Source organism: Camelus dromedarius, chromosome 8 (assembly GCF_036321535.1).
Source record: "Camelus dromedarius isolate mCamDro1 chromosome 8, mCamDro1.pat, whole genome shotgun sequence".
NCBI lineage: Eukaryota > Metazoa > Chordata > Mammalia > Artiodactyla > Camelidae > Camelus > Camelus dromedarius.
The window spans coordinates 34,213,851-34,228,324 of NC_087443.1; the positions used below are offsets into that span (position 1 = coordinate 34,213,851).

Below are 14,474 nucleotides of genomic sequence, written 5' to 3' on the forward strand. Positions count from 1 at the left end.
CATATCCACAGATCTGCAGTGACGTGTGTAAATAGGCAGAGTAAATAGCTTTATGTCAGCTAGGGGCAGGTTTTAGAATTGGGCTTTAGGTCAATGTATTGAGGGGAAAAAGTCCTTCGGCTATGAGAACTTCGGAGCTGGGGCTCTTTGTTACCAAGCTGGTGCTTCAGTCTCAGGATGTAAAGGAGATGTTCAATGCTGGGTCTAAGAATCCAGGATTCTCTCAGTGAGAAACCTCATATATTCACCTTCACCACTCCCAGTGGAGGGGGACTGGCTATTCATGCAATTCCATTAACTCTTCAGGTGGAAAGCCCAATCGGCCAGCCTGGAGGATCTTTTGGGTGACAAGTTTCAAAATGATGAATGAACTCCCTGGCATAGTGTCTCTCTAACATAGGATAAGGGCTGTTAAGCCAACAAGGTTGGTGAGCATTTCTCAGCAAGCCGACATTATCCAGCTCCAGGATAGGGCAGTGGGGAGGTCAATCAGATGCATGTTGCCCGCATCTCAGAGAAATATGAGCAGGCACTTTAGGAAGTAAGGAGCTCAAAGTGACACCCACACCAGCCTGAATAATGTCACTTATACTTTTGCAGCCAGAGCTCTCTAAGGCCAAGGACAATTTGCCCAGTTAAGTCCGAGTCTTTATCAGCTCTGACCCACCTGCTCATACGTGACATGGAATCACCCTAAGGTCTGCAGGACTCAGATGGCTTCACCCACTCCTCTGCACGACAGATATTTGTACGTGTGACTTCCTTCCCCTAACTAGATCGAAAATCCTGGAAGTGAAGGTGTTACTCTGTATCCCTGGAGCCTCGCACAGAGCTGGCACATCATCAGTGCACAAGACACGTGTGCTGAATGAACAGACACTCTCCCTGCTCGGCCTGTCGGCCTGCACGCCAAGTGGCCCCTCCCACCCTGAGCAGCAACATTAGCGATGACAGTGTATGTTTTTAAACCTCAGCTTTATGCTAATGCTTCTGTATTTTAGTCTTCAAACTATTTTACAAGGACACAATTAGAGTGTAATTAAACAAAGAGAAAGCATTTAAAATGTGCTTTTAAAGCTACAGACTCCAGGACTGTGTATCTCTCCAAAGGAGCGACAGATAACGCACACTTGAAGGGCTTTTCTTTTTGCAATCACCTGGCTTCCTGCCCCTCTCATCTCCCACCCCAAATCTTCCATTAAGTGTCCCCTAAGACCTATATGACTGGTAAGGAAAGGTGGGACTCACAGCTGCTTTCCGGGGTTGAGCGATCCCCGGTCTATCTCCCGGTCAAACTCGGTGCGGATGTCCTCCAGAGCCCCGTCGTCCCCGAAGGCCCCCCACTCAGTGTTGATGCACATCCTCCCCTCGTCGCCTTCCACCAGGTCAATGTGCCTCAGTTCCTCCATGTAGCACGCGTTGGTGCCGGTGCCTTGGAGAGAGAGACCAGACCAGAAGCTGTGACCACACGAAGTCATAAGAGAGGAGGCGAGGCCGTGCCTTCTGGAAACACTGGATTTAGGAAGGGACGAGCACAGGGGTGGATGTTACCAATGATAAGGCCGACTTCACAGTGCTGGTCATCATAGCCACAGGTCATCATGGTCCCCACTGTGTCATTCACCACAGCCACAATGTTAGCATCATAATCCTGGGGAGAGATAACAGGGTGTCACCATCCACTGACACATGGAGCAGAGATCACCAACCTTAAAGACAGAGAGGCGGGAGGGCTCCTGTTTCCACAGCCACCACAGCCCCCATGGGTGGTGCCGGTTTCACAACTGCTGGCACTCAAATTCACTGGATCAGAGCGCAGTGATTAAATTATAAAAATGACAAGGCTCCCTTCATTATCTGGCTTAAGATTCTTTTCAGAGTGGGTTTTCCTTACAGAGCCACAGCCCTCTGCAAACCAGCCCACTGCATCCATGTGTCGACTGTGCCTGATCCAACCCTGGCAGGCAGCACGTGACCTCACTGGCTCCCTGCACAGGCCACCCCTCCTGTCGGAAGGAGGCTATTCCCTGCCCACGGGCTTGGCTCTCTGGGGCAGCACTTTGGAGAGCTCTGCTTTGAACTACCCTCAACCTTCCGGACTGTGAACCCTTACCGCTCACCTCCCTAGGTCTTCAAGAACCCCCACTGTGTGATGCCTCGGGCCATGCACTACTGGTCCCCACACTCCCCCACCTCCAAGTGGCCAAGGCAAGTGGCTAGGGGAAAATTACCCCTCGCTTTTTGATGGCTTTTTCAAGCAGCTTCACTACATCTGTTCCCTCCACTCCACTCGCTTTAAATCTCTTTGTCCAGGTGATCAGGATGGCCTGCAAAGGAGAGAATATGGGGTTAGAAGAGGCCTGGGAGGCCTCCAAATCCCCAGGTCTCTGGGGAGTCCATTCAAGAACAAAGCAGAGGCCCAGAGGGGACAAGAGGCTCACTCCAGATCACACCGAGGTGCAGAGCCAGACTGTCCTCTCTCTTGTTTATCCATCTACACGATGGATTTCTCTGGCGGCTGCCATGGGGGAAAAAAAAGTCCTGCAGCTCACACTGCAGTAATACACTAAGTGGTTGGCCAGGGCGGCAGCGTCACACAGCATGCGAATCTAACAGGCCAAGCGCGCAGCCAGACTTCATTTACAAAGAGAACAGGAGAAATCCTATTATGACCTCATCACATTTCTGCACTTTCATACCAGACCTTTCTGGAAAACAAACAAACAAACAAACAAACAAACCAGACCTTTCTGGCTTCGATAGCCCCAAGGAACTTTCGTTAGAGCCAAATTGGGAAGAGAAACAAAATGCTAAGATAATTCCTGGCTACTGAACTTCTAAGAGCCAAGTCCTAGAGATTAAAGGATAATATTAACTATATGTGATTCATGCCTCTTCCCCAACTTTGGAACTTAACCCCCATTTGTAAGCAGTGACTTTGCTGTTTACAAAATATGTTCCATTTCTGTTTGTCTATTAATGGAGAAACATTAAGGACAGACATCCCATGGTTATTCACTTGGGGATACAGAAGGGTAGGGATTTTATATTTTGCTTTACACCTTTATGTTATTTCGGTAGTTTTACATATTCTGTATTTTTTTTTAATTTTTAAAATTTTTTTGTGGGGGAGTATAATTAGGTTTATTTAGTATTTTTAGTGGCGGTACCAGGGATTGAACCTAGGACCTCATACATGCTAAGCACACACTCTACCACTGAGCTTTACCTTCCTCCCCTGTATCTCTTTTTCAATCAAAGATACTAGAAAAGAAAAATAACTGTTTTACTTGACTATTTTTCTCCAAATACAGGAAGTCACTACAACTACGGCAGGGTTAGGAGGAGCTGCCGTTCAGGCCCTGTGGCCTCCAGAATGGCCCAGGCCCCCAAAAGCCTCAGAGAACGTGGTGTGTAAAGAGTGTGGGCTGGAAATCAATAGACCGATCCTACTTCCACACCTTGGACCATTTCCTTGCGGGCAGGTTCCCCAACTCCTCTGAGGGCCACTTTGCTCATCTGTGGAAAAAGGCAGCTGGTCTAGATTTGGACAGTCCTGAAGGTCCCAGGCAGCACTGAGGAGTGGGCACAGGCCTTCAGATGGGTAATTAGAGCCTGTGATCCACTGGCTTCCTGGCAGGCAGCCTGCCCAGGTTAGGATGCCCTCCCTGGGCTGGAGTCAAGGGCAGTGGGTGGGGGCCCCTGTCTTCGGCTCCTGCTCTGCCAGGCCCATCTGCTTTGTCCTGAGGGGCTCTTGTGCCCCTGAGGACGTTCCTTCTCTGCCTCTGCAATGCCTTCCTTCCTGGAAGACTGTACTGTCTAGAGGGCAGACCATGCCTCGCCCAGCCTACACAGGATGGCACTCGGTCCACAGCCGCTGATGAACAAGCTGGCAACAGCCAGCACTCTCCCTTCATTCTCAGGCCATCTCTCCTCTCTCCCTGTGGGAGGACGGGTGTCTCACCCTGCCTGTGCCCAGGGAGTGTGACTGTCAAGCTTCAGTTCTCAAAAGCCAAGGGAACCTTAGCGGGGAGGGTATAGCTCAGTAGTAGTGTGCATGCTTAGCGTGCATGAGGTCCTGGGTTCAATCCCCAGCACCTCCATTAAAAAATAATAATAAGATAAATAAATAAATAAACCTCACTACCCTCCTCCCCCCAAAAAAGCCAAGGGAAACTTAGTACCAACAACAGACCTTGTGAAAGGTCACTAAACCTTTGTTTTCCTTCACTTGCTTGAGTTTAAGAAATGGTTCTCTCTACTCGACAGCCACAAATACCATGATTCATCTCCAAAAATACATAAATAAATAATTGAAAACAAACATGCTTTCATGACCTTACATTAATTTTTACAAACGTTTCTTAAAAAAAAAAATACAAGACATGCAGGCCATCCTGTAAGCAAAAGGAAAAAGTAATCAAGAAAAAGGATTCATTAGCTTTCCCCCTCTGAGGCTTCTGTGGAGCCTGATACTCCCAGAATTCTTACCTCATCTATTTTGGATTGCCGACAAGGGAAAGAGAACGTGAATCCCACAGGTAATTTCTTGTCCTTGATTTTTTTTTTCTCCATGAAGTCTCCCAGGCAGTCAGCGACATGATCGAAAAGCTGGAGGAAGCACAAGGCAGCAGTCAGGAGGGAGGAAGGGGACGCAGCATTTCAGGAAAAAACGTGAGTGACCCCCTCTTCCCCCCACACAGAAAGGAACACAGCTGCCCAGCTGCCCAGCTGCCCGCCACCCACACGGCACCCACACAGGGTGCTGGGCAGAGAAGAGCCCCTTGAGAAGAGCCTGCATCCTGAGCCAGTGCAGCTTAGGAGGCATTTAAAACCTTCACACAGAACTGGCCTCTCAGTGGTCACTAAGCTGCATTATCAGGATACCGAGGACGTGTAAAAATAAGAGAAAAATCAGCTCATCCTCCATGACACACAGGCCATGGATCACCTGCAGCCACCCAGGTGGAGTGGCCATCTGGCCCCTTCCCTGTATCTCTGTCTCTATCTTCCTCACTCTGTCGGTTCCAGAAGCTCCACGGGCAATTCCGCAGCCTCGAGCCACTTGAGTGATTGAACAATCTTCAGGCTATCATATTTTTACTTTTTACTCAAGTACAATATACATACAAAGAAGTGTACATATCCTCAGTGTAGGTTCACGGGACGCTCACAAGCTGCACACACCTGTGTTACCAGCACCCAGATCAAGAAACACAACGTTATCAACACCCAGACACCCACCTAGTGCAGTCACCGCTGCAGCCGCCCAGCCCCGCAAGGGCAATCGCCAGCCCCTCTGACTTCTAACACTCTCAGTTAGCTTTGCCTGCCTGTCCACTATGTGTAAATGGAATGACAGTGTGCACTTTCTGGTGTCTGCCCTCTTTTCCTCTACATTATGTGTGTGAGTCCAGTCATTCCCGTTGTTGTGTGCCTTTTAGACTGTCCATCCTCACTGCTGCCCAGTATTCTATGGTGTGAACACACCACAATTTATTTTCAGGATTACGGGATTGTTACGGGATTGTAATTTAAGCTTGCCTGTTCCACAACATGTTGCCAGGATATGCATACACATCTTAAAACCCATGAGAAAGAACCCAGAACACTGTTTCCCTAGCCTCTGCGTGAGTGCTATCAATGACAGCAGCTCAGCACCTGGAAGGTGACCGTTTTGGATCTAATACGGCCCCTCTTCTCTGAAATGTATCCTGAACTGAATATAGTACTTCATATGTGTTCTGACCAAGAGGAAAGCTTCGCTGAACTAAGAACTTCCCTTTTCAACAAAAACAAACAAACAAACAAAAACAAAGCGTAAATAAAGGACAGAAATAGACTCACAGACAGAGAATACAGACTTGTGGTTACCAGGGGGGTGGAGGGTGGGAAGGGATAGACTGGGATTTCAAAATTGTAGAATAGACTACACTGTATAGCACAGGGAAATATACACAAAATGTTATGATAACTCACAGAGAAAAAAATGTGACAATGAGTGTGTATATGTCCATGAATAACTGAAAAATTGTGCTGAACACTGGAATTTGACACAACATTGTAAAATGATTATAAATCAATAAAAAATGTTAAAAAAAAAAAAAAAAAGAACTTCCCTTTTCTTTAGTTCTATACCTCGATTAACGTAACCAAAGTGTATATATATATACACTCCTCTGGAACCTATGCCACTGTCTAGGTAACCCCGTTTTTTTTTTTTTCTCACATGGCTGTCCTAACACTCGACCTCCCTTGTATGGGACTGACAAAGCTAATGAAGCTTCTTGAAGCCCAGAAGAAGGCAGTGCTGGCAGGGCCAACCCACACAGTCGCAGGAAGTAACCCCAGCCCATGTTCCCAGACAAGGCCATCTGCTGAAGGCTTTTTTGCAGGGTATTCTTTTTTTTTTTCCATATTAAACTTACAGTTTTATTTGGGTTTGATTTTAACAAACGTGTCAAGGAGATAGCCCACAAGAAAGGGTGAAGCCCATGGGGCAGGGCCCTCCCAGGTGACTAAGGAGAGGGCAGATCCCCTCCTATTTCCTCCTCTTCTCTCCCTGTCTAAAGGGATTTGGGGAGGTGGGGGGTATAGTTCTGCGGTAGGGTGCATGCATAGCAGACACGAAGTCCTAGGTTCAATACCCAGTACCTCCATTAAAAAAGAATAATAATTAAATAATTAAATAAATAAACCCAATTCGCTCCCCCCTCCAAAATTTTTTAAAATAAAGGGATTTGGAGACAGAACAGAGACAGGGGAGGGGGCTGGCCCCCAGTCTGGGGGGCGGTGCTTGGAATAAGGGCTATGGAAGAATAAGGGACCAGACCAGGGCCCGACTGCGGGAAGGGCAGAAGGACCAACTGTCAGAATCCACAGCTTTCTGACTCCAGATTGAATTTTGAAAAACAAAAACAAAAAACCCAAACCACAAGTAACACCCACTCTCTCTCCCCAAACAGTTGTAGTTCAAGGGGAGAAGAGGAGGCAGCTTCACCAAGGCCACGGTTCACTCACTCTGGCCAATCTGTCGGGGGTCCCTGACAGACTAAGAGGAGAGGGGAACACAAAACAAAATGTCAAATAAACTTTGTAGGAGGAGTTCAGCCAAGGGCAGGGTCAGGGCTGGCCAGGCTGGGGGAGGCAGTCTCTGCACTGCTGCCTTCACGGCCACTTCGCAGGGTATCCCTGAGAGGGGCCAGGAGTCATGACTCGTACCCCCCATCTTCCCTAGATGTCCCTGAGCCAGCTCTGCAGTCTGACTTTCTGGCCAAGAAGCATGACCACCCTCCCCGGAGAAGCCCAGCTAAGCTTCCCGCAACCTATATTCTGAGCGCTATAAACCCATCAGTAAGGCCGGCAGCACACCCCATGTCATCTGTGATCAGCAGCTCCAGGCCCTCAGGAGAGGCGGCTGCTGCCGTGTGGAAGGAAGCGGAGGGGGACCTCGGAAGCAGAAGCGGATTCACAGGGATGTGAGCCAAACACACCCACCCCACGTGCTCAGTTCAGAAGTGCTGTTTGTGGAATGCCCGCCACCCAGGGGCGACAAGCTTGTCGAGGAGACAGGAAGCCTCCCCTCCCTGCTGCACCACTAACCTATGTCTGTGACCAACCAGAAAGGGAAGTTACCCAGCTCTCTGGACTCAAATTTTTAGTGTTTAAAAAAAGTTCTTTTCCTTTCCTGACAACATGGTCATTATTTTAAACCTCCCCCCACACAGACTCACCCTCTCTAATTTAAAATGGCAAACAATGACTGAAACAAAAACCTAAACATTTATTAGTCAAAATCCACAAAACTAAGTAAGCGATGTTTTAAGAAAGTTGCATGTATGCTTTTGAAATTATTAGAGCTTAAAATTGCACTGAAACTTTTGGGATACTGTGTGTGTCTGTGTGTGTGTGTGTGTGTGTGTGTGTGTGTGTGTGTGTGTGTGTGCAGAGAGAGAGAGAAGGATAAAGCAAATAGTTAACAATTGGGAAATCCGGATAAAAGGTATAAAAAGCTCTTTGTGCTTATCTTTAAACATTTCTGTAGGTTTAACGTTATTTCAAATAAAAGGTTTAAAAATCTATCTAAAATTCCTGCACATGACAGAAGCAGTCTGCGAGTCTGAGTTGCGTCATGGGCAAAATGGGGCTCTTGGTTTACCAGCATGCTCTATAGGTCGATAAGAGAGCTCAGAAAAATGGGCCCCCGACACTAACTGCTAACCTCATACCAAACTTCTGTATGAAAGGTTCCTGTTTCATCCCTGTTTTCCAATTGCCAATCCTCTCCTCCTTCAATCCCTTGGACATTCCTCCTTGCCCATAGCCCTCACATTTCCACACCATCAAAAAATTTTAATAAAAATATAAATTAATTAATTAAAAACAAAGACAAAACATAGCCTAAGCATGTTCCACACTGCTAAAACTCTAACATCTGGAGCCAGACTGCCTGGGTTCAAATCCCAGCTCTATTACTTATGCACCATAAGACCCAAGGGGCTGGTTACTTAACATCCGAGCCTCAATTTTCTCAGCTGTGAAACGGGAATAATAATAATAATACCTACCCCATAGGGTAACTGTGATGATTAAATGAGTTAATCCATAGGAAGTGCTTAGATCAGTGACTGACACATAACAAGCTCTATGTACGTATTTGCTATTATAATGCAACAGTATCGTTATCATCATCATCATCATCTTTTCTTTGCAGACTGCTTAAAAGGGGCAGAGGAAGAAACAGCAGGAAACAAAGTGATCCTAGGGCTGGAAAGATGGGAACAGAGGCTAGGAGAGATGAGGGCCTGGGGCGGCAGAAACAAGGAAATTACTGGGGAAGTCACGTAGCAAGTGTGCCCCTTGGGGGAGCAACCCCTTAATTTACAACTCTGCTCCTAAAAAATCAGGCCAAAGCACACAGGAATGCCTGCAGCACAGGGAGAGAATCCTGATGGTGAAGGCAGCAAACAGAAGTGGCTCAACCCAAGGACTAAGGGGGAACAGAGTGACAGCTCAGTACTTGTCACCAAATGGAAAGAGCAGGATGCCAACCAGAGGCTGCTGCCACCTGCGAAAAGGAGCAGCGCAGAGACCACTGGGCAGGATGAGGACACCTGCCCGCTGGCAGCCTTTAAGCACACACTGGATGAATGAGCCAGTCTCTGCAGCCCAACAATGGAGGCATAAGGGGGGGACCTCCAGGCAGGACCATCCAAAAAGTGATGTACCCGTTTCACTGGCTGGCTGAGAAGTGGCTCATCTGTCCTAGTGACAGTGCTCTCCTCAGTGCTCCCTGTGAGATGGTCTCAAAAGCTCTGAACCCAAGCCCCTGAGAGCAGGTTAAAGGCCCAGATTAGCCCTTTTCTCTTATATAAGGAAAAGGCAGAGAGCTTGCCTCAGGTCTCACCCACCTTAATTTAGGAACTAAGTGGAGTCAAGAGGAGAAGGCTCTGAGTCTCATCTCAAAGTCCAGCCCAGAACAAGCGTGCTTTCTGGAGAACTTAGTCATGAACCTTGTCGTGAACACACCCTCCCTAAAACAAATATTTGGCAACCTCTGAACACATATCCTGACAGCAGCCATGACTCAGGAGGCAAGCTACAGATGGGAGGGGCCCAAACACCCACAGGAAAGGGTGAGTAGCAGCTCCCACACACAGAGCCAGAAGTGACTGAAGCCTGATGAGGGGCTGCCTACCCTCTGATCACAGGGTCCTCAGTGGACCTGCAGCCACCACTCACCGCAGCCAGATGCAGGGTGCAGTGGGTGGACAGGCCTTTCCAAGCTTGCCCACGGGCCTCAGCCAGCTAAGGAAGGCAGCCCTCCCATTGGCAGGGTTAGTGTGAGAGGAAGGGACAGCGACATTCCAGGCAAGGCCCTGCCCTCCCTGCTTTCTGTGCCAAGAGCTCATGGGAGACTATTAAGCCAGGAGCCCTTCGTTAGCCCTGGGGCTGTGAATTCAAATTCCTGCTGCCCCACAGGGTGACAGCCACAACATATGAGGCCTGGGCCTTTGGTGAATGGGGTGAGGAGGACAATGACTTGGAAAAAGTCATTCACCCAAGGGCTCTGCTACCCCTCTGTGGGGGAACCAATCCCAGGATCCTTAGGGAATGAGTGCACTTCCCTGCTGGGTCCCCTCTTCTCAGCCTTCACCTGCCACTGTCCCAGCAGCTCCCTCCCATTTACCAGGTTGCCCAGACAGTGGGGTCCCTTCAGGCAGTCACCCCTTCTCCACACGCACCTATGACGACCCCTCCAGGGGCTCAGCACACCAGTGCTTTGGGTCTGGTTCCTGGAGGTGCGCTAGGGCCTGACGCCAGACCCACTGGGGCTGATGGGAAGGGAGCAGGGACCCACCTGGCTTCCACTGCCGTGCATGATGCTCTCCGGGGTGTCGTAAATCTCAGACTCCATGTGAACATTCTGGTTTTGCTCATGATTCACTTGCACCCGCAGAATTCGAAAGGAAGACCCTCCAAGATCCAGGGCAATGAAATCTCCCTTTTCTGTTTAGGTAGACAACAGCATTGCATCAGATTCATGTTCCCCTTAGGAAGGCCCCAAGCCTTGTCACTTCTCAACAGGGTCGGGCCCTCTTGCCTCTCCCACAGCACTGTGCTTTCAGCCAGAAAGCAGGAGTCCTGCAGACCCCATCAGACTGCTGCCCCCACTGGAAGACTGGGCAAGAGGAACCCTCTCCCAGCCGGGTGTCCTAGGCAGACAGCTTCCTACAGTTGGGCTCTCACTCCCAACTGCAGAAGAATAGAAGCACAGACTTAAAAACAAAGCTTCATCCATCTTTCTCTAATTCCTTATGCTTTTTCACAAATGGCACTGTTAGCCAAAAAGTAAAAATAAAAACAGTGTTTCAACTCAGAGAAATCCCTACATCTGAGGTTCATCTCATGCCTTGGGTTCTTTCCCTGTCAGCTCAGATACCGATTCCAGCTTGTCCAGAGCTCCACTGATTCCCCAGGGGATCTTTTTTAAATTGTGGGAAAATATACATAACAAAGTTAACCACTGCAACCATTTGTAAGGGTACAACTCACTGACATTAAGTACAGTCCAATGTTATGCAACCATCACCACTATTTCCAACATTTTTCATCGTCCCAAACAGAAACTCTATAACCATTAAGCAGTAACGTCCCATTTCCCCTGTCCGCAGTCCCAGGCAACCACTACTCTATCTCTATGAATTTGCCTATTCTAGATAGTTCATGTAAGCAGAATCATACACATTTGTCCTTATGTGTCTGGCTTATTTCACTATGCACACAGTCTCAGAGGCTCATCCATGTCTTGGCCTGTGTCAGCAGTTCACCTTTTTGAGGCTGGATGATATTCCACGGTTATGTGTACAACACACGTGTTTATCCACTCATCTGTCACTGGATACATGCGTTGTTTCCACCCAGAGGATGTTTTTAACAGGAGTCCCTCTTGGCCACATAAGAGTAAACTGGCCTGATATGGCTACATTCCTCAGGACCAATGTGTGCGATGATTGGAGTGGACCTCAGAGGGACAGAGAAAAATGATGGGACTGGATATGCTAGGACCACCATAAAGCACCAAGGGAGGTGGCTGTGGGCAAGATTCCAAACCATTAAGCCACCATCTAACATTCTTTATCTTATTTCTCATTAGTTACCCTCGCACATGCTCCCCCTAAATTGGTTAAAATCTGCTCATTTTACTTCTGAGGTCACATTCTCACTGACCCAATGTACGTCCTGCCAGCGGTGACAGCCACCCCTTACCATCCTCAGCCCCAGTGGTCCACTAAGCCCTCAGTCCTACAGCAGTAAATACAAGTCTGCTTGGGGCATCTCACTCTCCTAGGGAGGCATCTTTATTATATTTTTTGGTTAACAGTGTTATTGAGATACAATTCACACAACAGCCGATCCAGCCATTTAAAGTGTACAATTCAATGGTTTTTAGTACTTTAAGCAAACACTGCCATAAACTAGCTTTAGGATATTTTCATCACCTCAAAGAGAAATCCTGTACCTGTAACCATCACCTCTCAAGTCTCTCATCCCCATAGCCCTAAGCAGCCACTAATGTACTGTCTACACAGATATGCCTTTTCTGTACATTTTCATATAAATGGAATCATATAGTATATGGCCTTTTGTGACTGGATTCTTATACTTAGCAAAATACATTTAAGGTTCATCATGCTGTAGTATGTATCAGTACTTCATTCTTTTTATGGCCAAATACTATTCCACCGTACAGATATACCTCATTTCATTTACCCCTTTGTCTGCTGATGGACATTTGGATTGTTTTGGCTAGTATGAATAATGCTACTATGAATATTCGTGCACAGGTTTTTGTATGGATGTATTTTTTTTATTTCCGTTGGGTTTATACTTAGAAGTAGAATTGCTTCTACTTCTACTAAAAATGATAACCCATTTTTAACTTTTTGAGGAACTGCCAGTTTTCCAAGGAGCCGCACCATTTCACATTTCCACCAGTAACACATGAAGGTTCCAATTTCTTCATATCTTTAACACCCATTAGTATGTCTTTTTAATTTTGATTTTCATTTCTCTGATGACTAATGACAATGAGCACCCTTCCATGTGCTTATTGGCCATGTGTTATACCTTCTGTGGAGATGTGTCTATTCAGATCACTGGCTCATTTAAAAAAATATTTATTTGACTTTTTATTGTTGAGTTGTAAGTGTTCTTCATATTCTAGACATAAGTCCCTATCAGACATATGACTTTCAAGTATTTTCTCCCATTCTGTGGGTTGTTTTTTCATTTTCTTGATGGTGACTTTTGAAGCATAAAAGTTTTTAATTTTGATGAAGTGCAATTTATCTATTTTTTTCTTTTGTTGTTAGTGCTTTCGGTGTCATATCTAAGAATCTGTTGCCAAATCCTAGGTCACAAAGATTCATATCTATGTTTCCATCTAAAAATTTTACAGTTTTAGGTCTTACATTTAGGTATTTGACCCATTTTGAGTGAATTTTTGCATATGGTATGAGGTAGAGGTCCAAATTCATTCTTTTGCACATGGATACCCACTGTTAAGTCCCAGCACAATTTGTTGAAAAGACTACTCTTTCCCTCACTGAGAAGTCTTGGCACCCGTGTGACCATGAATATATGGATTTATTTCTAAAGTCTCAGTTTTATGGAGATGTGATTCACATACTGAACTCTCAATTCTGATCCACTGATCTGTATGTCTATTCTTAAACCAATACCACACTGTCTTGGCTACTGTCACTTTGTAGTAAATCCTGAAACTAGGAAGTGAGAGTCCTCCAATTTTGTTCTTCTTTTTCAAGATTGTTTTGGCTATTCTGAGTCCCTTGAGTTTTTTTTTTTTTTTTTTTTTTATGTTCTTTAAGAAATTTTTTTTTTAAGCTTCTCTTTTATAAAGCTGACACATCTTTGTATTTGATTCCACCAAACTGTAAGCTCTGACACGCTGCTCTATTTCTGGAACTTAGAATGGTGCTTGGCATATAGTAAGAACACAACAAATACTTGGACTAATGAGGGTGATAAAGGAATCAATGAATGAAGCAAAGACTTCTCACACTGAATTTCTATTCTTATCCTCTCAAGTTTCTTGAGAGAAGAACCACAACTTAGGTTTCTCTGCATCTGCCTGAGGCACCCAGGATGGCTCAATAAATGCTTGATGCTGCTTGATCACAAGGGTGGTTGCCCTATTCATTCATTTAAGGCAGCTCTGCCTACTGTTCATTAAACAGGAAGCAGCTACACCACTGGTTGGTTGTTTTTTTTTAAATAATAGATTTATTGAGAAATAATTCATCTATCACACAATTCATCCATTTTAAAGTGTACGGTTTAAAGGTTTTAGTACATTGACAGAGTTGTGCAACCATCAGCACTACATAATTTTAGGAATTTTTCATCATCCTAAAAAGAAACTATCCATTAGCAGTCATTCCTCATTTCCTCCCAAACCCCCTTGACAACCAACGACCACTAATCTACTGCCCATCTCTAGAGGCTTCCCTACTCTGGACAGTTCATATCAATGGGCCCATACAACATGTGGTCCACTGTGGCTGGCTTCTTTAATCTACCACAATGTTTTAAAGGCTTGCCTATGTTGTAGCAGGTACCAGTACCTCATTCCTTTTTATGATCAAATTATATTCCACCATCTGGATATACCACATGATGCCGCTAGTTTTAAACTGCTCCTGTGTCCAAAGGAAAGAGACCAAGGGAGAATGATGGGAAGCAAGTGTCACAGGTTTGTGGGAAATTCTGACCCTGACTTGTAAGCTGTCCAAATCTGTTGAGGGTTTTATTTAGGCTCCCCTCAGAATCCTAACCTCCATGGTGCTTAGACTACCACCAGGTTTATAAAAAGAAGAAAAAAAGAATTCGGTATAAGGTGGCTCCTCTCATGAGGATGAATTACCATAACATCAAAAAGTACTTTATTTTAC

The 14,474-nt window shown here is 46.1% G+C and overlaps 1 protein-coding gene across 1 annotated transcript in view; it reads right to left on the minus strand.

The window, feature by feature from the left end:
* HK1 (hexokinase 1) overlaps positions 1 to 14,474 on the minus strand; it is a 64,978-nt gene that overhangs the window by 25,216 nt on the left and 25,288 nt on the right. Inside the window, exons 3-7 of the mRNA XM_064488107.1 lie at positions 10,361 to 10,509; positions 4,492 to 4,611; positions 2,232 to 2,327; positions 1,552 to 1,651; positions 1,249 to 1,432 (exon numbers count right to left, since the gene is read on the minus strand). Of these exons, the coding sequence (XP_064344177.1) occupies positions 1,249 to 1,432; positions 1,552 to 1,651; positions 2,232 to 2,327; positions 4,492 to 4,611; positions 10,361 to 10,509 (649 nt within the window). The remainder of the gene's footprint in view (positions 1 to 1,248; positions 1,433 to 1,551; positions 1,652 to 2,231; positions 2,328 to 4,491; positions 4,612 to 10,360; positions 10,510 to 14,474) is intronic.